The following is a 23,181-nucleotide window of genomic DNA, read 5'->3' on the forward strand; positions in this document are numbered from 1 at the left end:
GAGGCTGAGGTTTCACACTCATTGAAAGATATTCATTTGTGTTGTAACAAGCATCAGATAAGGAGAAAGCAAAATAAAGAAAGGGAAGGAAAGGATGTGAATGTGAAGCTTTGAGGCAAATCAACCTAGGTAGGGAGTGAAAGAACATCTGCGAATGATGAGAGGTCTGTCTATATAAAAGAATTTGTCTTTGTTGTTTTGTTTTCATGTTCAATTTGACCTTGTCTTTCTTTTCTCTTGCTCCCTCTGTTTACACATACCTGTCAATACATTTATCCTTGTGTGTATTTCTATGCTTGTTCCTAGCACAGCTGACCTTGCAGTGTAAGTAACAGAAAGGAACAAACAATTGTCAAATCAAGACAGAAATAGGAACACAATTCAATGGCAGGTCAGTGTGTGGGGGAGAGGAAGCTATAGAAAGAGGTAACAATGGCGTATGACCTCCAGAGATTCCTGGTGCAGGTGCCTGTGGGCGTCTGAGAGGATGGGGCCCTAGCTACAGGATGTCCGAGAAGTGCCCGTACCCCTACGACAGAACATTATATTGTATAGCGGAGTACTTGCATATAAAAACTATGTATCCAGGGGATCTGTGTATACACCATTGTACCTTACACACAGTTCTATCCATCTCCAAGTCCTCATTGACATCTTGCAGAGCATCTCAGGAGTTATGTTTCAAAAGTCTTCCTCCACACTTTGGCGCCATTCGTCATAAGTTGTGTACCGACGTTGAGCCACATGGGACTTGATTCCTCTCCATAATGAGTTGTCTGGTGTTGTAAGGTCCAGGCTTCCTGGTGGCAATTTCAATGGGGATGGAGATGTTGGTGAGTCACGCCTAATCTAGCAGCCTCGAAATTGTTCATCAAGGAACTCACACACCTGAATAGCAAAATGTGCTGGAGCCTGGTCCTGATGTAACCACACATGATCCATGATTCCCTTGTCTTGGAGGTGAGGTATTAACCAAGTTTGTAACGTGTGCAAATAAGAATTTCCATTTCCGTACCCTTCAAAATAATATGGTCCGAACAAGTGACATGATGACATCCCGGCCCATACCATAACATGAGGCAGGTTCCTTTCCAACTCTTGGACATAATGGGGATTTTCCTTAGACCAGAAAACCACATTCCTCCTCTGTGAACTGCAATATATCATGCATTCATCAGAAAATAACCCTCTTGAGCAAGACGCGGAATTTGGAAATTCTGTCAACAAAGCATGGCAGGCTGCAAGTCGCTGCTCCATGTCACTGTCAGGTAATTCATTCACATGCATCGGTCTAAATCCTTTCATTTTCAAATCTCTTTAAATGTGGTCTTGCATTGTTGACCACGGTACTTGAAGTTCAGCTGCTCTTCTGCGAATGGATTTAATTGGTGACTGCTCAAGTTGATTGAGTGACGGCGGCACACGTTTCTTCCTCCATTTTCTTACATCCCCAATGCAGCCTATGCTTGACACTGCCCAAAGCAAAAGCACGTTTCTCCCAATCAAGCAGAGTAGCTTTATGAGATGGGGACTTGCCAAAGCGATCTCTAAATGCACTCATTATCTCTGTCATTGTTTGCCTGTCTGTGGTAATTTGTGAACCCATACACATGCCACTAATCACTCATCAACAGTGTAACAGAGTCTGCTCACTTCAGCCATAGTTTTGCAGCTGAAATAAGACTGACAACAACACTTTTTGAAAGTTTGAAAGCAGGGACACCAATACAACAACTATTTAATTCCTCAATTATACAGACTCAATATTCCAAGTCATAATATTACAAAATAATAATATGAGGGTAATCCTCAAAATAAGGTTTGCTATATTTTTATAAATACAGAACTCTGTTCATGTGGCTGTTGGTCACAATATTGTGAAGAGTGTTTACCGCGCTCGCATATAAACATGCACACGCCGCGCTGAGACACTCAGTCTTGGCTTGGCAGCCATTGAAAATGGAGCTCCCGTTGGATGCTACCGCCAAGTGCGAAGTGCACACAGTTATTTGGTTTAATGCAAAAGGTTCTGAACCGATCGCCAATTGACGGAAGTGTATGGTGAGTAGTGCATGGATGTCAAAAATGTTCGTAAGTGGTGTCGGACTGAAATTCACGACGAACAAAGGAGCGGGAGACCGTCAATTTTCATCCAGACAGTCGTGAAGGTTGAGCAAATCATGCGTGAAGATCAGCGGATCACGCTGGATGATCTCTGCACTTTGGTTCCTGAGGTTTCCTGAAGCGGCGCTCACAACCTCCTGAACAGCATGGCGGCGAGCTGGTATGACACGGGCATACAAAAACTGTCACAGCGTCTACAAAAATGGTGATTATGTAGAAAAATAGCTAAATGTTCAAGCTGTAAAATGATGTAAACCGTTGTAGAAATAAACAGCTCTATGTATTTATAAAAAAAATAGGAGACCCTATTTTTGGCATTACCTTTGTATGAAATTAGGGGTACCCTGTAGAATTAATTATTTTGATGATGGCTTACACACCAAAGCCTTGAGTCACACAAATAAAGCAGTGAAGGTTACAATCCTCAACTGGCCTGGAATTGAACTCAGAACCGCCTGAGCTAACTACTTAGCCACAGAGATGACAAGAACAATCTCTACATCTTCACAGAGAAGAGCTCTCTCGTCTTCTTGTTCTGTACACCCGTTTCTTCTCAGTCTCCAAGAAGATCATTTCTGCCTCCTACCTTCGTCAGGATGATGGGTATTGTCTACCATTGGGGCAGCATCTGGATAGATCTTCAGTTTCGATGCAGAAAGTGCAGGACGAAAATAGATATGGCCGCTGGAGTACATACATTAAACTTCTATTGTGTATATAAACTAGAAATAATAAACACGTTGAAATGTTCATATAATTTGGTTTATTTATTTATTTGTTCTTTTTCCTTTCTTTCTTTCTTTCTTTCTTTCTTTCTTTCTTTGATTTTGGCCTACTTTGGACCACATTAAACAATTGACCTGCTCGTTAGTCCTTCTTTTCTTCTCCTAGAACTTCTTCATTTCGCTGTGGTTTCTCTTCCTCTGTTCTGACCATATGTTCCTGGACTTCTCATTTTGCTTTTCCTGGAAACCCTTGAATTTATATCAATTTCAGCTCAAAACAAATCTCTATTTAAGATTTCTTTTGGATTGATGCCAACTTTCTCCATGTCATTTCTTGTTTCTTCTACCCATTTAGTAGCTCTCACACCCAGTTTAACAGAATGGCTGAGAAGGATGGACTTAAAAGTTTGATTTTGCCTTGTATATAATATGTTGTTGTATAAAATCACCATACGATTAAATAATAAATAGCTGCTTTTAATTTGACGATGTAGTTAAAGATTTTCTTTGTTAGTCCACTCTCGTTCATTCTTGTGACATGCACATAAAACTTCAATCTCCTTTTACGTACACGGTACTTATTTATTTAATTTAAATTTTCATTTGCACAATTTTTAGTAATTATTGTCAACATTTTGTGGAATAGAAATGAAAAAAAATGAAATGGCGTACGGCTTTTAGTGCCGGGAGTGTCCGAGGACATGTTCAGCTCGCCAGATGCAGGTCTTTTGATTTGACTCCCGTGGGCGACCTGTGCGGCGTGATGAGGATGAAATGATGATGAAGACGACACGTACACCCAGCCCCAGTGCAGCGAAATTAACCAATGATGGTTAAAATTCCCGAGCCTGCCGGGAATCGAACCCGGGACCCCTGTGACCAAAGGCCAGCGTGCTAACCATTTAGCCATGGAGCCAGACATGGAACAGAAATGAATGGTGTGAAGTGAAGGGTATATGATTTACAATGGTGTTTGTTTTCACAAGAGGCCTACACTTTGCAGTGCTTCCGTAGTTGTATAATTCATTCTGCAAGTGCTGGTGTTGCTGGTGATTACTGTTTTAAGAGGAAGTACAACTAGGCAACCATCCTCTGTATAACACTAATTAGAGAGGATAAAGGGAAGGGATCCGACATTTTGAAAAATGAAGGTATCGGCCAAAGAAAGGCAAGGGCCATGAAGGGCATGAACTTTTAGGATTCCCTAGCCCTCACAAACTTAATAGCGTCGGGGTCGGAAAATAACAAGAGTTGAGCAAGGATAGTACTGTTGATTTTATTTGATTCCTTATTGAGACTAGTTTCCTCCTGCATATGTTTTCTATAGGCCTTTTCCCACTTATTAGTCATATCTATAAAATGAAAAGTAAATTTGTTTGTTCGTTATACAAATCTAGACGCCTCCACTGATCAGTACCAACATTAACACCAAGGTACATAAAGATCTCAGCTGTGTCAAAGAGGTAGTTTTATGGTCAAATTTGTATTCTAACTCCATGTTGTAAAGGGGCTCAATATAAAAAAAATTCATAAAATAGGCAAAATATCATCGGGCAAGTTGGCTGTGTGGTTGGGGCATGCAGCTGTGAGCTTGCATCCGGGAGATAGTGGTTTCGAACCCCACTGTTGGCAGCCCTGAAGATGTTTCCCGTGGTTTCCCATTTACACACCAGGCAAATGCTGCGGCTGTACCTTAATTAAGGCCACGGCCAATTCCTTCCCATTCCTAGGCCTTTCCTATCCCTTCGTCGCCATAAAACCTATCTGTGTTGGTGTGACATAAAGCAAATAGCAAAAGTAGGCAAAATATCAAATTTGCCTTAGAAGGACCAGGCACGGATCATTTCTCGTCTTTCACTGAAAACAACATTTTAAGGCCCTAAAATCTACCATTTCAGAGATATTTCCAAAAAACTCCCCTCTCTTGGAAATTGATCAAGGAATGGCCAGCCATAACTGTGGTAACACCAGGTGTCTCATTCAACCTTCTCTCTAGCTCTGTAAGAGCAACAGTGCCCAAAGAAAGGTGGGGCTAACTTCAACAACTTTATATTTTGTGGTGCCATCTCTTGATGTGCGCCGGCCCCGTGGTGTAGGGGTAGCATGCCTGCCACTTACCCGGAGACCCCGGGTTTGACTCCCGGCCACGTCAGGGAATTTTACCTGGACCTGAGGGCTGGTTTGAGGTCCACTCAGGCTATGTGATTAGAATTGACGAGTTATCTGGTGGTGAGATAGCAGCCTTGATCTAAATAGCCAAGAATAACGGCTGAGAGGATTCGTCGTGCTGACCACACAACACCTTGTAATCTGCAGGCCTTCGGGATGAGCAGCAGTCGCTTGGTAGGCCAAGGCCCTTTGAGGGCTGTAGTGCCATGGAGGGGGGGGTTCTCTTGAGGTCCTAAAAAATGCTTCTGTAAGTCCTTAAGGCCTGCTATGATAGCTTACGTTACAGCTGGATTTTGCTCTATGATATAATCTAGCAATTCATTCTCTTGAAAATTAATCTGAATTGCATGAATGAATATTGAATGCTTGCTTGAAGGTGCGGATTACTTGCTTTGATCGTATTGTTGCGAATAAAACTCCCTCTGTTTTATTAATCTAATTCTAATCAACCATGAATGGCCACGCTTACTAATTGCTGTCTATTTACAAGTCTCCCTTTTGTACACACACCAGGGAGTCCCAGCTGGTTGGAATTACCTGGGGACTTTCACTTCTCCAAGTCTAGTTACCTCATACACCAGCTGTGTGTAGACTGCTGGATTTGAACACATGGCTATGGGCTACACAATTCATGACTACCGGGCGAGTTGGCCGTGCGCGTAGAGGCGCTCAGCTGTGAGCTTGCATCCGGGAGATAGTAGGTTCGAATCCCACTATCGGCAGCCCTGAAGATGGTTTTCCGTGGTTTCCCATTTTCACACCAGGCAAATGCTGGGGCTGTACCTTAATTAAGGCCACGGCCACTTCCTTCCAACTCCTAGCCCTTTCCTATCCCATCGTCGCCATAAGACCTATCTGTGTCGGTGCGACGTAAAGCCCCTAGCAAAAAAAAAAAAATCATGACTATTCCTTGGTTCAACTCCAGAGACAGTCCAGGAATGCATGCAGTCACATGCAGTGAGCAACCAAACAGCAACAGTATTCAACAGCAGGACGATACTCACAACCCTTGCACTCACAATAGTGGCTCACAGCAATCCTCAGTCCACAGAAATACATGCAGTACTCCCAGATAGTACACAGTCTCGTCGTCTTCAGTCCGGACACTCTGACACTTACAACAAAAGCTCCTCGTCCAGACCTCAGTGGGACACTAGCGACAGCCAACACCTCTGTCGCCGTCAGCCCTGCCACCGAAGCCCAACACACTGAGTCTCACAATGACTCCACCATGGAGTCCAGCACCAACAGTGGCTCCACCTCTCTGGCTTCATGGCTAAATGGTTAGCGTGCTGGCCTTTGGTCACAGGGGTCCCGGGTTCGGTTCCCGGCAGGATAGGGAATTTTAACCATCATTGGTTAATTTCGCTGACACTAGGGCTGGGTGTACGTGTCGTCTTCATCATCATTTCATCCTCGTCATAACCCGCAGGTCGCTTACGGACATCCAATCAAAAGACCTGCACTTGGTGAGCCGAACATGTCCTCGGACACTCCCGGCACTAAAAGCTGTACGCCATTTCATTTCACTGGCTCCACCACGGACCCCAACACTGACTGACTGTCCACGGTTAGCCTCCCTTTTTATAGCTCGGGTGATGTGAACCAGAATATTCGCGAGGTGGCTAGAGGCAGAGCATTCTTGTTGAATCTGCAAGAAACTCACAGGTAAACCAGCCGACAAGAACAATTCACAGAAATACCGGCCGACTGGCAGCTTCCCCAGTTGTCTGACTCATTAGTCCCTTCCAAGAAGTACAGAAAGGGACTATCACAGGGCTGGCACGTAACAGTATGTTTTTCATTCCTCTTCATTTCATAATTTACCGGGCGAGTTGGCCGTGCGTGTAGAGGCGCTCGGCTGTGAGCTTGCATCCGGGAGATAGTAGGTTCGAATCCCACTATCGGCAGCCCTGAAAATGGTTTTCCGTGGTTTCCCATTTTCACACCAGGCAAATGCTGGGGCTGTACCTTAATTAAGGCCACGGCCGCTTCCTTCTAACTCCTACGCCTTTCCTATCCCATCGTCGCCATAAGACCTATCTGTGTCGGTGCGACGTAAAGCCCCTAGCAAAAAAAAAAAAAAAATTCATAATTCTAAAACAATGCCTTTATTACTTATTTTCTTTACTCTGTTTATTCCAACCTGTAGACACTTTATTTTAGTTAGAGATTGCAGCAGCCGGAAAGTCTGTTTTAAATCACTAGGGGAACCGTGCGAGAAATCTTGCATGTTCATAAAGTATGTGGTGGAGTAGCCCCCTGGTGAACTAAAGAATACACAAATCAGTACAATATTAGGCAGTCTTACTTACCACTTAATGCAATCTTTGATTTTTTAACATTTATGGTATCCACTTGAACGGAAGCAAATGCAAGTGCATTATTATACTGACGAATGTTCCGGAAGTAATTTTTGGTTTTACTATAATTCTTTTCTTAACTGATAATTACAGCATATTATAATGACATAAAACCGGCGTCCCAGCGGCCAAAATGTGAAGTGGACAGCAGTAATGGTGTATTTTCCTACAGCAACAGTATTTGCAATGTCCAATGTCCAATAACGGACCATTTATATTGGTATTATAACAGTATTTGCAAATCGCACACTTCGTACAATTTTTCAAAACTAATTTTAAAAAGAAATTATAGATATTTATGAAATTAAAGTGCAATTTGTCACTGCTAATGTCTATTCGCTTTTTTTTAAATGCTCATTTGTTACAATCGGTTACTTGTGAGCGCCGCAAAAGGGTTCTATACTGCTGAAATAATAGGATTCCCCTGAACTTTATCATTAGGGAAAATCATAACTAGGTACATTCTTAGTACTAGTATACACCCTCACGTCTGGCATATGTTCTCGCCAGAGAATCCTTCTACATTGAGGATTTGAGATACGACGTATGCCTGCCATCAACAGAAGCATACCAGAGTCTACTCTGAGAAATGCAAGGAAAAAGAGAAGAAGTATTTCCTGAATTTTACGCTACAGATGCTATGGTCAACAGAGAATGGATAAAAGCCAATTATACATTGAGACACATCATGACACGTTTTGCTGTTCATGGTTTTCACCACCGTATCTGCACAAGAGACATCTACCACCAACCGGATGAACTATGCTTATGCAAACTTTGTGATAATCCATGTGACAGATATAATGACATGTAAGCGCAGAGAAATATATCTGACAAAATTCTGTGAAAATGCTTAAGAGTATGTCCTCTACTTATGCACATTGTGCGAAATTAAATTAAATTTTACTACATCAGTGTAACGAAGCTTTTGCAATGACTATAAACAAGGCTTAAGGACAATCGTTGAAAGAAGCAGGGATTAATTTGGGAATTCTGTGTTTCTCTCATGGTGCAGAACTTCTTATAGTGATCAGTATCCACAAACAGCTAATCCTCATACAGGGAACGCAAATTGGGGTAATAACTCCATGATGGTTGGTGAGAAAAGCAGAAGAAGTTTGTGATATAAGAACCTAATTTGAGAAATAATGCCATCTGAAATGAAATGGTGTATGGCTTTTTTTTTTGCTAGGGGCTTTACGTCGCACCGACACAGATAGGTCTTATGGCGACGATGGGATAGGAAAGGGCTAGGAGTTGGAAGGAAGCGGCCGTGGCCTTAATTAAGGTACAGCCCCAGCATTTGCCTGGTGTGAAAATGGGAAACCACGGAAAACCATCTTCAGGGCTGCCGATAGTGGGATTCGAACCTACTATCTCCCGGATGCAAGCTCACTGCCGCGCGCCTCTAAGCGCACGGCCAACTCGCCCGGTTGTATGGCTTTTAGTGCCGGAAGTGTCCGAGGACATGTCTGGTCCTTCTAAGGCAACTTCAATATTTTGTCTATTTTATAGTTTTGTTTTTTTTTTTAATATTGAGCCCCTTACAGCATGGAGTTAGAATACAAATTTGACAATAAAACTACCTCTATGACCCAGCTGAGATCCTTATGCACCTTGGTGTTAATGTTGGTACTGATCGGTGGAGGCATGTATATTTGTATAATGAACAAACTTAGTTTTATAGATAAGACTAATAAGTGAGTAAAAGCTGATAGAAAACATACATGCCATTTTCAGTGCGCCTCTCCACTCTGTGCTAGAAAGGCCATTGTGGTTTCTAAGCCAGTGATTTGCAGGAGGGAACTCCTTGTACAGACACACTCCCTGACCTGTGCTTCTCAGCTGGCACCATCTGGCTCCATGCCAAATGTATAGCGTGCTGGCCTTTGGTCACAGGTTCAATTCCGGCAGGGTCGGAAATTTTAACATCACTGGTTAATTTCATTGGCACGGAGGCTCATTTCTGGTCTCCCACTGAAAACAAACATTTTAAGGCCCTAAAATCAACCATTTCAGAGATATTTCCAAAAAACTTGCTTCTCTTGGAAACTGATCAAGGAATGGTCATCCATAACCATGATAACACCAGCTCAAGATGTCCCATTCAACTTTCCCTCTGCTCTTTAAGAGGCACAGACCAAAAAATGATGGGGCTCACTTCAACAATTTCGTATTTTGGGGTGCCATCTCTTGACGTTTTCAAAGAGCTGTCCTGTGAGAGCTGTACCAGGAAGGTCCCTTGATGGTAACTGCTGCAGAAGATGCAGTGAGATTGAAACTTTACCTCATGTCTTGGGTTCCTGTGCCTTTGGTGAAGCTCTTCAAAACACCTCACATAATGTTGTCCATAGCACAATCGCTCCATGAGAAAGGATTTCAAGTTTATGAGGAAGTCCATGGCATGGGAATAAATGGCAACACGAGAAGGATAGATATGATCACCATTAAATGGAGAAAAGGATATATATTAGACCCCACAGTAAGATTTGAAACGCACTCCGACTAACCAGATGAAGTAGACAGATAAGAGAAGTCCATCTACCTGCCTACAGTGCCGTATTATAAGAATGAATACGAGCTGGACGACATACAAGTGAAGGGTCTAGAGAGGGACAGTCGCTAAGAAGACAATCAACATCAGTTCCAAGGAGTTCATTGACTAGAGGCTGAGAGCGCTCAGGGGTTCTCTTTTGATAGTCAGACACCACTTATATTCACCAGACTGAGACTTATAATTTACTTTTATTTTTTAATTTTTAATGCAATTATTTTAGTGTATTCTTTGTCTTAGGCAGTCTCCAAGTGATGAAGATTTTGAAAATTTAAAAAATAATGTAAATGAAATGAAAATATCAGTCATTTAAGGTTAAGTGTGAAATATTTTGTTACTTACCACAAATGGCTTCTGTAAATGTTGAGTTTTCTTTCTGAAGTCTGGGAACAATACTTGGCAGTTTGGTTTCGGAAGTAGGCTACCAACGTTCATATGAAAGTATTGTAGAAATTTACTTTCAATATCCATCAACTGCGGAATTCCACTAGACTTTTCCTATTAATTAAACTTGGATGTTTTCCGTGGTTTCCCATTTTCACACCAGGCAAATGCTGGGGCTGTACCTTAATTAAGGCCACGGCCGCTTCCTTCCCATTCCTAGGCCTTTCCTGTCCTATCGTCGCCATAAGACCTATCTGTGTCGGTGCGACGTAAAGCAACTAGCAAAAAAAAAAAAAAAAAAAAAAAAACTTGGATGTATCCAACATGTCTTCCTTTTACATTTTTGTCTATTTTATTCTTCTTCCTCATCATCCAAGACAATCATAATAATTACTCTGTTTTAGAGAAATCACCTGGCTTTGTGAATCAGCATGGTCTGATCTCAACTGAGAGGTGAAGATCAGAACTTTCCCTACTCGCCCTCATGTGAATACGAAAAGTCATTCGGGATATCTGGGGGCAATGTTTGAAGGGTAATTAGCTTATGAAAAAACATGTCTCCACCAACGATCATGCTCAGTTGGAATGCCAGCATTTCTAGCTACAGCCCAACAATGTAATTTCTATTGCGGCAGACATTTTTGCAGAGCTAGCACGTCTATCTTATCCCACTCCTCCTGACAGGCTATACAGAAGCCATTGATAGTGCGCGGACATCTATTTCCTAAGGCCCTTCTTAGGAGTCCAAATCCAAAGAAGTCCATGGGTGACCCATCAGCTGCCTTCACCGGAATGTCAGGAAAAGGATTTAAAATTTTTTTTTTTTTTTACAATTTGCTTTATGTCGCACGAACACAGATAGGTCTTATGGCAACGATGGGACAGGAAAGGCCTAGGAGTGGGAAGGAATCAGCCGTGGCCTTAATTAAGGTACAGCCCCAGCATTTGCCTGCTGTGAAAATGAGAAACAACTGAAAACCATCTTCAGGGCTGCCGACAGTGGGGCTCGAACCCACTATCTCCTGGATGCAAGCTCACAGCTGCGCACCTCTAACCAACGTGGCCAACTCGCCTGATGTAAAAGGAATTGTATGGATTCTAGTTTCCATCTCCATTCTCTTTAAGAACAGACGAGCCTAACGAGAGGTGTGGCTGGATGCTTCATTTTGCTGTACCCATACCTGAATTTTCACCCTCCCATATAGTGCTAGGATATCTGTGCTGTAAATAGGTGTTAAAACCTTTTATGTAGAGCTCACTTTCACATTATTAGTGACACGGTGAATGGTTAACTGGCCATTGTAGCAGTATCCAGCGATGATCGTGAAACCCCTTGAAAAACTTCCCTGGCATTCTTTATACAATGTTTGATACATTTTTTTGTCTCTAGGGCGGTAATAAATCGAGCTGGGTTTGTTACAGTCACTAAGGTACACATATACTTCGTCCAGTGACACCACATTTTTCCATCTGTCCCCTACTACATACCTCTCATTCCGAAATGTGATGAGGCAACAGCTTGTGAAGTCGGCGCTTATGCTGCTTTTCTAATTGCAGGTCTTTGTTGAAACAGACATCCCCAACTTACGTGCGATAGTGCTTTGTAGGTCAGGGTTACCACCTGAGACAAGGGCCTTTACTTTCCTCACCACTTCTGGTGTATGGCTGGTGGCTGTTTGTCTGTGTTTTCCCCTCTGGAATTAAGCCCAGTCGGCCTTTGATTTTTTAAAATTCAAAATAGCACTGATCCCCCATATAAAGAAATTATGTTTCTAGCACATTCCTTGGATTGCAGAATACCTATATTTAGCATCAGAAAGAACTATTATATAGCCCTCTCAGCAAGGATCAGTCCATTTCAGCATTATTGCAGCTAATGTAGCGAAACTCTACACACACATTTTTAGCACTTACGTGAATCATCACTCCCCGTTTTGACATACTCAATTTGATAACAGCTCTGCCAGCAGCCTTCAAACTTGTTCAGGAGAACGACCTTATCCGTGATTGGACCGTGATCGTGGCAAGAGCGTGTTATGACCGCACTGTTGGTGTGAATCAACCCTAAGTGTAGTGTCTTGAACTTTATAATTTCATGATCCATTTGTTTTGTTCCAGGAAGCGGTAGCTGTTGGTATCAAGGCTGCCATGAGACCCATGGACTCTGTCATCTCAGCGTACCGTGTGCACGGCTGGACTTACCTGATGGGAGTGAGCCCATTAGGTGTGCTCGCAGAGCTGACAGGCCGTCACTCAGGTTGTGCCAGAGGAAAGGGAGGCTCCATGCACATGTACAGTCCTAACTTCTATGGTGGCAACGGCATTGTTGGGGCTCAGGTGAGTTCATCTGATGGAACGGTGAAGTGATAAATAAAATAAAATGTAGATACATAGGATTGATGTCCACCTGGTGCCCATGATCGTTAATGTATGAAGTCTATATGGTCTGACACCATGGTTAGCCGGAAAGGATATGCATGGACTGTGCTCTTGTGGTTTTTTCATGCTGTTATGAGAGATTACAGACACATTCTTTAAGATAAGGAGGAGAAATGACATTTAATATTTGTTGCAGTAAGGTTAGAGAGTGAAGATTACATTTGTCTTGTAGACGGAGTCAGCCGAGCTTGGTGTAGGATGATGTCGCATGCTCTGTGTATTCAAGGTTGCAAATAAACCTCACACATGCATCTTGCGTGCACTGTGACTTCTGTAGTGATTCATCAGTGAAGATTTTGAACATCGTATCGAGGTCATGTTTAGTTAGTAGCATCTCTTGAATGAACGCACACCAAGTTTCAGCCACATTGGTCTATTTCTTTGTGTTTGGCATTCGTGTGAATCAAGGAAGTCAAGTGATTTTTCAAGAAATGGACGAAAAAGAATTTTGTGTGGTGATTAAACATTACTTTATGAAAGGCAAAACGCCTCAGGAGACTAAAGAGAAGCTTGTTAAACATTATGGTGACTCTGCACCTTCGATTAGAACAGTTTATAAGTGGTTTCAAAATTTTCATACTGGCCATATGGGCACAAGTGACGCTGAACATTCTGGGCGGCCTGTGAAGATTACGAATCCAGAAATCATTGATCAAATCCATGATGTGGTGATGGATGACAGAAGAGTTAAGGTGCGTGAGATTGCTAGTGCTGTGGGCATCTCGACTGAATGGGTACATAATATTTTGCATAAACATTTGGACATGAGAAAGATATCCACACGATGGGTGCCGCGATTGTTCACGCTTGACTAAAAACAGAATCATGTGAAGTGTTGCAAGGATGGTTTGCAGCTGTTCCAGAAGAATCCGGAGGACTTAAAGTGTCGTTTCATCACTGTGGATGAAACATGGATACATTGCTATACTCCCGAGACCAAACAGCAATCTAAACAATGGGTTACCAAGGGGGAATTTGCGCCAAAAAAGGCGAAGACCGTTCCTTCAGCCGGAAAGGTTATGGCGACTGTCTTTTGGAATTCGCAAGGGATAATCCTCGTCGACTATCTGGAAAAGGGTAAAACTATTACAGGTGCATATTATTCACTGTTATTGGACTTTGAAAACTGAGCTGCAAGAAAAATGCCCGCGATTGGCCGACAAGAAAGTCCTTTTCCATCACGACAACGCACCAGCACACACCTCAGCAGTTGTGGTCGCAAAATTAATGGAAATAGGATTCCAACTTGTTTCACATCCCCCCCATATTCTCCAGACTTGGCTCCCTAGGACTACTATTTGTTCCCCAATTTGAAGAAATGGCTGGCGAGACAAAGATTTTATTCAAACGAGGAGGGGATTGCAAACACTAATGGATATTTTGCAGACTTGGACAAATCCTATTATTCAGAAGGGATCAACAAACTAGAACATCGTTGGACGAAGTGTATAAGCCTAAAAGGAGACTATGTTGAAAAATAAAAAAAGATTTATCCCAAACACGTAAGTAGTTTTTATTTTTGCATGGACTTTTCAAACACCCCTCGTACAGATACTTCCCTGCACATTGATGCCGTATGTGCGGACCATGATAGGTGTTCATCTAGAGTGATTCCAAGATTTTTTATGGTTTTTACTGTAGGGTATGACTTTGTTCTGTATCCATATCACTGAAAGAGTTTGTGGTCTGCTTTGGATAAGAGTCTAGAATTGTCTTATAAGGATTGGTTGGGATTTGTTAGGGTTGAGAGGCTTTACTGCCCAGTTGTTCTAATTTCCATTGAATGCACTTTGTTCTACATTAGGATTGTTGTTGTGTATTGAGACAGTGCTGCCAACTAACGAAGTTTATACCAACAGGTCCCTCTCGGTGTCGGAGTAGCATTTGCAGCCAAATATCAGGAGACGGGAGGAGTCTGTGTGGCACTGTACGGAGATGGTGCAGCCAACCAGGGACAGATCTTTGAGGTGTTCAACATGGCCAAGTTGTGGAACCTGCCTTGCATATTCGTGTGTGAGAACAACGGCTACGGCATGGGTACTAGTGCGGAGCGTGCAGCTGCTAGTACGGCCTACTACACCAGAGGCGATTATGTACCAGGCATTTGGGTGAGTAAACACTTGTTAAGATCATTTTTGTAGTATAAGGTATCAGCAGACTTATATAAAGTGGTTCAACTAATCCCAGTGGAAGGTATTCCTTATAATAATACATACAGACATCACATACATCATTATAGATCGTTATGCCTTTCAGCATTTCATCGAAAAATCCCTGAAAAGACTCATAATAATAATAATAATAATAATAATAATACCTGAGACATTTCAACAGACAAAATATGGAAAAATGAAACGAGCATCACAATTTAAATATCCTGGTGAAACAATTCAGGAATATGGACTTGAAACAAAAGCCAATGAAATTAGATGCCAAAAGATGGAAACTGTATATTGACTAACCCAAAATGTCTACAACAAACAATGTATATCTCTTAATCAATCCTCTGCTGGAACCTCCTAACACCAACTCTCTGTTTTTTTCACTGCATTGCATAACCTGTCTCATATGGTTTTTCCTGTGGTGCTTCTCAAGAACCTCATTTCAGTTTCTTGGATCCTACTCTTGTTTCTCTTGGTGAGTGTCCAGGCTGCTAAAGTTTATGTCATTATCAGCGTAATATACTGTATGCCTTGTAGGAAACCTTGTTGCATTTCATCTTGACATTGTCACATAAAACTTATCTCACACTGCGGTAGAACTTTGTGCCTTGTTCAATTCATGTATTTATCTGTCTGTTATCAAATGATTTATTATGTTTGTATAATATTCTCTACAGGTTGATGGGATGGACGTCCTTGCAGTAAGAGAAGCAGCACGCTATGCTATTGACTACTGCACCAGTGGTAAGGGCCCTCTGGTTATGGAAATGGTGACATATAGGTACAGCGGACATTCCATGTCTGACCCTGGCACCAGCTACAGAACGAGAGACGAAGTCCAGGAGGTCCGTTCCACCAGAGACCCCATCAGTTCTTTCAAGGAAAAGTTGACTTCATCTGGACTAGCTACAGCTGATGAACTGAAGGTAAGAACTAACTTGAGATATTCTAAAGCACAGGTGTCAAACTTTGGCCACTGTAAGAAATACCTGTGCATGCGGATGCAAGTCCCTTCCCCTCAGTTGGCTTGTACTTCACCATGTTGCTGACTGAGGGTTGTGCATTCCTATCAGTGAGAGATAGGCTCCAGTTGCTGTTTTGGTCTCCACGTAATGGTTGAAACATCATGATCATCATGATCATCATTTCCCCTTATTCAGCTCTTGCCAGGTCGGGGTATTTATGGCACTTCTCCATCTTCCTCTTTCCTTGCACCATTCCTTTTCCACGATCTTGTTCCAGTCTAAGTTTCGTCTTCTTATGCCGTGCTTCGCTGAATTAATCCACCTTGTTCTAGGTCTTCCTCTTGCTTTCTTGCCCTAACACTTTGCCTCCAGCATCTGTCTTAGAATTCTATTCTCCTCCATCCTCTTTACAAGTCCAAACCACCGTAGTTTATTCTTTTCAACTCTCTCATATAGCTTTCCTATCCCAACTTCCTTCCTAACATCTTCATTTCTCACTCTGTCTTTCCTTGTCTTTCCTATCATACTTCTTAGGAATTTCATCTCACTTGCTTGAATTCTACTCTCTTCCCTACTAGTCAAAGTCCAAGTCTCAGCTGCATAAGTCAGTATGGGTAAATTATCTCTTTACTTTTCCTTGGTACTTTTTTGCTCCAAACATGTTTTCTTACACTGATAGGATGCATTACCCTGCTGTACCCTCCTGCTAATCTCTGTGTCCATTTTGCATTAATTCACTTCCTAGGTATTTAAAGCTGTCCACAATTTCCAGACTCTGACTTCCAATTTTCACAGTGTCCTTTCATTGCCTTTCACCTCTCGACATCACCATAGTCTTGCTTTTCTCTGTACTGATTTTCATGTCATACTTCTCAGTGTTTTCATTCAGTACATCTAGTTGTTGTTGCACTTCTTTTCCCAGATCGCATCATCATCTGCAAATAGCAGTATCTTCATCTGTTTTTATCTCCATAGACTTCCTTTGTTTCCTCTTATTTCATCCATGACCATAATAAACAAAAGAGGTGACAGCACACTCCCCTGTCTTACTCCAGTCTTATTCCTAAACCATTCTTGTTGAAATAAGGACCTCCATAGTTTTCTATCTCTCCATCACTCCCTTCCTTCCTCCAATATTTCTTCTACTTTTACTCCTCTCTTCTCTATGTACTTCACCATATCCATTCACCTCTTTCCGGGCCTTCCCTGTTGCCATCCTATCATCCTCCTATTATTTTCTCTCGCTCTGGAACTCTGTCCTCTTCCATTCTCATGTGGCCGTACCATTTCAGCTTACTGGTCTCTATCTTGTCTTATTAGTGGAATACTGTGTAGGAGGGATACTGACTGGAGGGTGATTGGGGATTTAAATGAGACTATGGAGTGGGTATGTGGGAAACTGGGAGTGAAATTTCTAGATCCTAATGGGTGGGTAGGAGATAGGGATCTGCGCTCGGATGGCCTTCATTTAAACCGCAGTGGTACGTATAAGTTAGGAAATTTGTTTGGAAGGGTAATAGGGAGGTACATTCAGGGAAACGGGATGGCCTAGGGAGCGGTGATAAGGGAACAGGGAACTGTAAATCAAGTAGGGATGACATAAAATTGTTAGTGCTGAACTGTAGAAGTATTGTAAAGAAAGGAATAGAATTAAGTAATTTAATAGATATATATTTACCAGATATTGTAATAGGAGTTGAATCATGGCTGAGAAATGATATAATGGATGCAGAAATTTTCTCACGGCACTGGAGTGTGTATCGTAGAGATAGGATAGGAAAGGTGGGAGGGGGAGTTTTCATTCTGGTGAAAGAAGAATTTGTAAGCTACGAAAAAGTTAAAGATGAGACACATGAAATTCTAGGTGTAAGGCTCATTTCTAAAGATAATAGGCAACTTGATATATTTGGAGTGTACAGATCGGGAAAGGGTAGCACTGATGCGGATTCGGAATTATTTGATAGGATAGTCAGCTATGTGGGAAACGACATGGAAAGAAATGTGATTGTAGCGGGAGATCTGAATTTGCCAGATGTCAATTGGGAAGGAAATGCGAACGACAGGAAGCATGACCAACAAATGGCAAATAAGTTAATATGGGAAGGACAGCTGATTCAGAAAGTGATGGAACCAACCAGAGGGAAAAATATCCTGGATGTGGTGCTGATAAAACCAGATGAGCTCTATAGGGAAACTGAAGTAATAGATGGTATTAGTGATCATGAAGCTGTTTTTGTGGTAGTTAAAAATAAATGCGATAGAAAGGAAGGTCTTAAAAGTAGGACTGTTAGGCAGTACCATATGGCTGATAAAGCAGGTATGAGGCAGTTTCTAAAAAGTAACTATGATCGGTGGAAAACGGTAAATAAAAATGTAAACAGACTCTGGGATGGGTTTAAAGAAATTGTTGAGGAATGCAAAAACAGGTTTGTACCTTTAAGGGTGGTAAGGAATGGTAAAGACCCACCTTATTATAATAGAGAAATAAAGAGACTAAGAAGGAGGTGCAGACTGGAAAGAAATAGAGTTAGAAATGGCTGTGGAAGTAAGGAGAAATTGAAGGAACTTACTAGAAAATTGAATCTAACAAAGAAGACAGCTAAGGATAACATGATGGCAAGCATAATTGGCAGTCATACAAATTTTAGTGAAAAATGGAAGGGTATGTATAGGTATTTTAAGGCAGAAACAGGTTCCAAGAAGGACATTCCAGGAATAATTAATGAACAAGGGGAGTGTGTATGTGAGGATCTTCAAAAGGCAGAAGTATTCAGTCAGCAGTATGTAAAGATTGTTGGTTACAAGGATAATGTCGAGATAGAGAAAGAGACTAAGGCCAAAGAAGTAATAAAATTTACATATGATAACAATGACATTTACAATAAGATACAAAAGTTGAAAACTAGAAAAGCGGCTGGAATTGATCAGATTTCTGGGGATATACTAAAGACAATGGGTTGGAATGTAGTACCATATCTGAAGTACTTATTTGATTATTGTTTGGTCGAAGGAGCTATACCAGATGAATGGAGAGTTGCTATAGTAGCCCCTGTGTATAAAGGAAAGGGTGATAGACATAAAGCTGAAAATTACAGGCCAGTAAGTTTGACATGCATTGTATGTAAGCTTTGGGAAGGCATTCTTTCTGATTATATTAGACATGTTTGTGAAATTAATAACTGGTTCGATAGAAGGCAATTCGGTTTTAGGAAAGGTTATTCCACTGAAGCTCAACTTGTAGGATTCCAGCAAGATATAGCAGATATCTTGGATTCTGGAGGTCAAATGGACTGTATCGCGATTGACATGTCTAAAGCATTTGATAGGGTAGATCATGGGAGACTACTGGCAAAAATGAGTGCAATTGGACTAGACAAAAGAGTGACTGAATGGGTTGCTATATTTCTAGAAAATAGATCTCAGAGAGTTAGAGTAGGTGAAGATTTGTCTGACCCTGTAATAGTTGAGAGGGGAGTTCCTCAGGGCAGTGTTATCGGACCTTTATGTTTTCTTATATATATAAATGATATGAGTAAAGGAGTGGAATCGGAGGTAAGGCTTTTTGCGGATGATGTTATTCTCTATAGAGTGATAAATAAGTTACAAGATTGTGAGCAACTGCAACGTGACCTCGAAAATGTTATGAGATGGACAGCAGGCAATGGTATGTTGATAAACGGGGCTAAAAGTCAGGTTGTGAGTTTCACAAATAGGAAAAGTCCTCTCAGTTTTAATTACTGCGTTGATGGGGTGAAAGTTCCTTTTGGGGATCATTGTAAGTATCTAGGTGTTAATATAAGGAAAGATCTTCACTGGGGTAATCACATAAATGGGATTGTAAATAAAGGGTACCGATCTCTACACATGGTTATGAGGGTGTTTAGGGGTTGTAGTAAGGATGTAAAGGAGAGTGCATATAAGTCTCTGGTAAGACCCCAACTAGAGTATGGTTCCAGTGTATGGGACCCTCACGAGGATTACCTGATTCAAGAACTGGAAAAAATCCAAAGAAAAGCAGCTCGATTTGTTCTGGGTGATTTCCAACAAAAGAGTAGCGTTACAAAAATGTTGCAAAGTTTGGGTTGGGAAGAATTGAGAGAAAGAAGAAGAGCTGCTCGACTAAGTGGTATGTTCCGCGCTGTCAGCGGAGAGATGGCGTGGAATGACATTAGTAGACGAATAGGTTTGAATGGCGTTTATAAAAGTAGGAAAGATCACGATATGAAGATAAAGTTGGAATTCAAGAGGACAAACTGGGGCAAATATTCATTTATTGGAAGGGGAGTTAGGGATTGGAATAACTTACCAAGGGAGATGTTCAATAAATTTCCAATTTCTTTGAAATCATTTCGGAAAAGGGTAGGAAAGCAACAGATAGGGAATCTGCCACCTGGGCGACTGCCCTAAATGCAGATCAGTATTGATTGATTACAGTTCAGGGAATCCAATTCTCTCTTTGATTTCTTTGTTTCTGATTTTATCCCTTTGTGTCTTCCCAATTTTTCCTCTCTGGAATTTCATCTTCACTGCTTGGATTCTGTTGTCATTCTGTTTTGTTGTTACCCACGTGCCCGCTGTGTATGTCAAAATTGGTGTGTAATACACTGAGTTCAAAATTTTCTTGTATTTCTCTGGGATGTTCCAGTTCTAAACTACCTTTCACACATTGGCTTGTTGGATTCTCTTTCCAAATTCTTTGTTTGTTCTCCCATCTTCTGCAAGTAAATTTATTCCCCTAATATTTGAAACTTTTCACAACTTCTAAAGGTCTTCCATTTACTTCAATATTCCCTCTTCCTTCTCTGTTACGAAGGTCAATCAAATATAAACAGGAATTTTGTTCCTGAACATCAACAGTTGGTAGGACTGGCCCGGCGCTTCTGCTATGCTTAGGCAGGACCGTTAGGAGTGGGGAGAGTGCACTATTAGATATTTCCCGCCGTTTTGTCAGTAACGCTCACAATGTCAGAGCAACAGGTGCACCCCTCCAATGCACAGCGCATAATTATAAAATTTATTGCTCGTGAAGGAGTTACAGTGGTGTAAATTTGCCAGAGATTGATTGTACAGTTCTGTGATCAAACATTGTCAAGGACGTGTGTGTTTGCCTGGCATAAAAAGTTCAAGGAAGGACAAGAAGGTGTGGAAAATCAGCAACACAATCGCCATCCTCAGACCAGCATTACAGACAAAAACATTTGTGCGCTTAAAGACATTATTGACGACGATCGACAGGCAAAAGTATTAGAAATTGCTGAACAAGTCAGAATCAGTTATGGGAGCTGTCAAGAAATCATCACAAATGACCTACAGTTCCGTAAATTGTGTTCCAGATGGGTTGCTCGCCTTTTGACCGAAAATCTGAAGTTGAGACATTTGGAGGTCTGTCAGAGACTTACAGCAAGGTTTGTGGAAGAGAGTGATGCATTTTAGAGTCAGATCGTCACCTGCGATGAAACATGCGTCCACTACTACACTCCTAAATCCAAATAAGCCAGTAACGAGTGGCGGAGGAAAGGGGAGGCAGCACCAGTGAAAGCCAAGACTCGACTGTCCACTGGCAGGGTTCTTGCAATAGTTTTTTTTTTTTTTTTTTTTTCAGCGAGGCATTTTGCTGATTGATCTTTGCATGAGTGACACACAATCAATGCTGCTTAGTACTGTGAGCTGTTGAACAAGGTGAGGGTTGCATATCGCTGCAAAAGATGAGACCAACCTATTTGACAGGTCATCCTCCTCCACGACAATGCGCGACCCCATGTTGCAGCTCTAACTGTCTCCAAGCTACAGGAAATGCACTGGATACACTTGATAATCCTCCTTACAGCCTGGACTTATTGCCCTGCGGTTTTCATTTGTTCGGACCGTTTAAAGAAGCTCTAGGAGGGCAACGATTTGAAGATGACAAGAGTGTGGAAGACTTCGTGCGCAACTGGCTGGTGACACGACCCGGTTCTTTTTATGATGAGGGCATCAAAAAGCTGCCCATATGCTGAGACAAATGCATTTCCAAAGCAGAAAACTATGTGGAAAAATAAATTGTACTTGCCTTGTGTTTTTCAATAAATGAATTTAAATAAAAAATAAGATCTCGTTTATATTTGACCCCCCCTTGTACTATGTCTGCTTCCCATTTCTGCCAACGTTGTATGTTACAATAATTGGCAACATCAACATTTTTCGCAGCCTGTACATTACTAGAATGTTTTGCCTTGTGTAAAGCTTGCAAATTGAAGTTTATATCTTAACTTTTCCTCTTTTATCAAAAAGTGAGTTCCAGAAAGAAACCATAATTTAATTCTGTCGATTGCAAATGATAAAACAATCGAGCTCTTTAGGCCTGATGAGCCGACTGCTACAGGGGGGTGAAACGCTGGTAATTTCACAACTGAAAAGGCCTCCTCTTTTGTTTTTGTATAACTGAAGGCACATAGATTCTTTCTTTTCCACATGATCCACCATGACTGAAATAGTGAATGCTGCAATGCAATGAAGCCATACTAAACAACAGCAGTTCACAAACCACAAAAATTGTCCAAGCTCAAGAAATTTGGTTTATTCATGACCTGGAGTTCAGTTGTAATGCACATAGTGCCTTCCACTGCACAAACCACCACAGTTGGGGAATGATACAAATAGATCTTCCTGAATGTTAGGCTGCAAATTGTACCGGTAAAAGAGCCCGACTCTCAGATTATATTTTAAAGTAAGTAAGTATATAGTTCTCAGGGCAAAAACTGGGTGACTAGTAGCTAGGGCTCGGTACAGGAGGTAGGGTCCTATCTACAAGAAAACTTTGACTTTGACTGAACATGAGTTTATTCATATAATACATGAAATTGCACATCACCTCCAGGTAGATATAAGCTGTCTTCCACATAGTCCTATAATATGGCTCGGATTCTCCAGTTCACCAAGCCGAGCAGGTTGGAACACGTTCTAGAAGATTCCAGGGACTCCGTACAGAAGCAGCTGGACTGTCTGGGTTGGTAGAAGGTAGAGATTCCTCGAACTTTCGAGGTCCAGGTTGAACCCCGATGATCCAGGTGATGTTGCAGATGATCATTTATTACCTCAGTCCAACATGACTGAGAGGGTTGATGTCTCCAAGGTCACTCGCAGTACTGATAAATCTGAGTTCATGAAAACCTTGGGTGATTAACCTATTAACGAAGTCACTGGTAACTATTTGTCAAGACTTTCAAAATTTAACACTCGTAAAATGATATGTCTCTGTATACGAGGATTATGAACACTTTCAAAGTTCACCACTAGCAAAAGTCTTTCGTCTCTGAA

At 41.6% G+C, this 23,181-nt stretch overlaps 1 protein-coding gene across 1 annotated transcript in view; it reads left to right on the top strand.

Annotated features, from left to right (window-relative positions):
• The window catches only part of LOC136882369 (pyruvate dehydrogenase E1 component subunit alpha type II, mitochondrial), a 105,563-nt gene that overhangs the window by 67,150 nt on the left and 15,232 nt on the right, over positions 1–23,181 (top strand). Inside the window, exons 4-6 of the mRNA XM_067154987.2 lie at positions 12,438–12,656; positions 14,618–14,866; positions 15,598–15,846. Of these exons, the coding sequence (XP_067011088.2) occupies positions 12,438–12,656; positions 14,618–14,866; positions 15,598–15,846 (717 nt within the window). The remainder of the gene's footprint in view (positions 1–12,437; positions 12,657–14,617; positions 14,867–15,597; positions 15,847–23,181) is intronic.

Source organism: Anabrus simplex, chromosome 10, assembly GCF_040414725.1.
Source record: "Anabrus simplex isolate iqAnaSimp1 chromosome 10, ASM4041472v1, whole genome shotgun sequence".
NCBI lineage: Eukaryota > Metazoa > Arthropoda > Insecta > Orthoptera > Tettigoniidae > Anabrus > Anabrus simplex.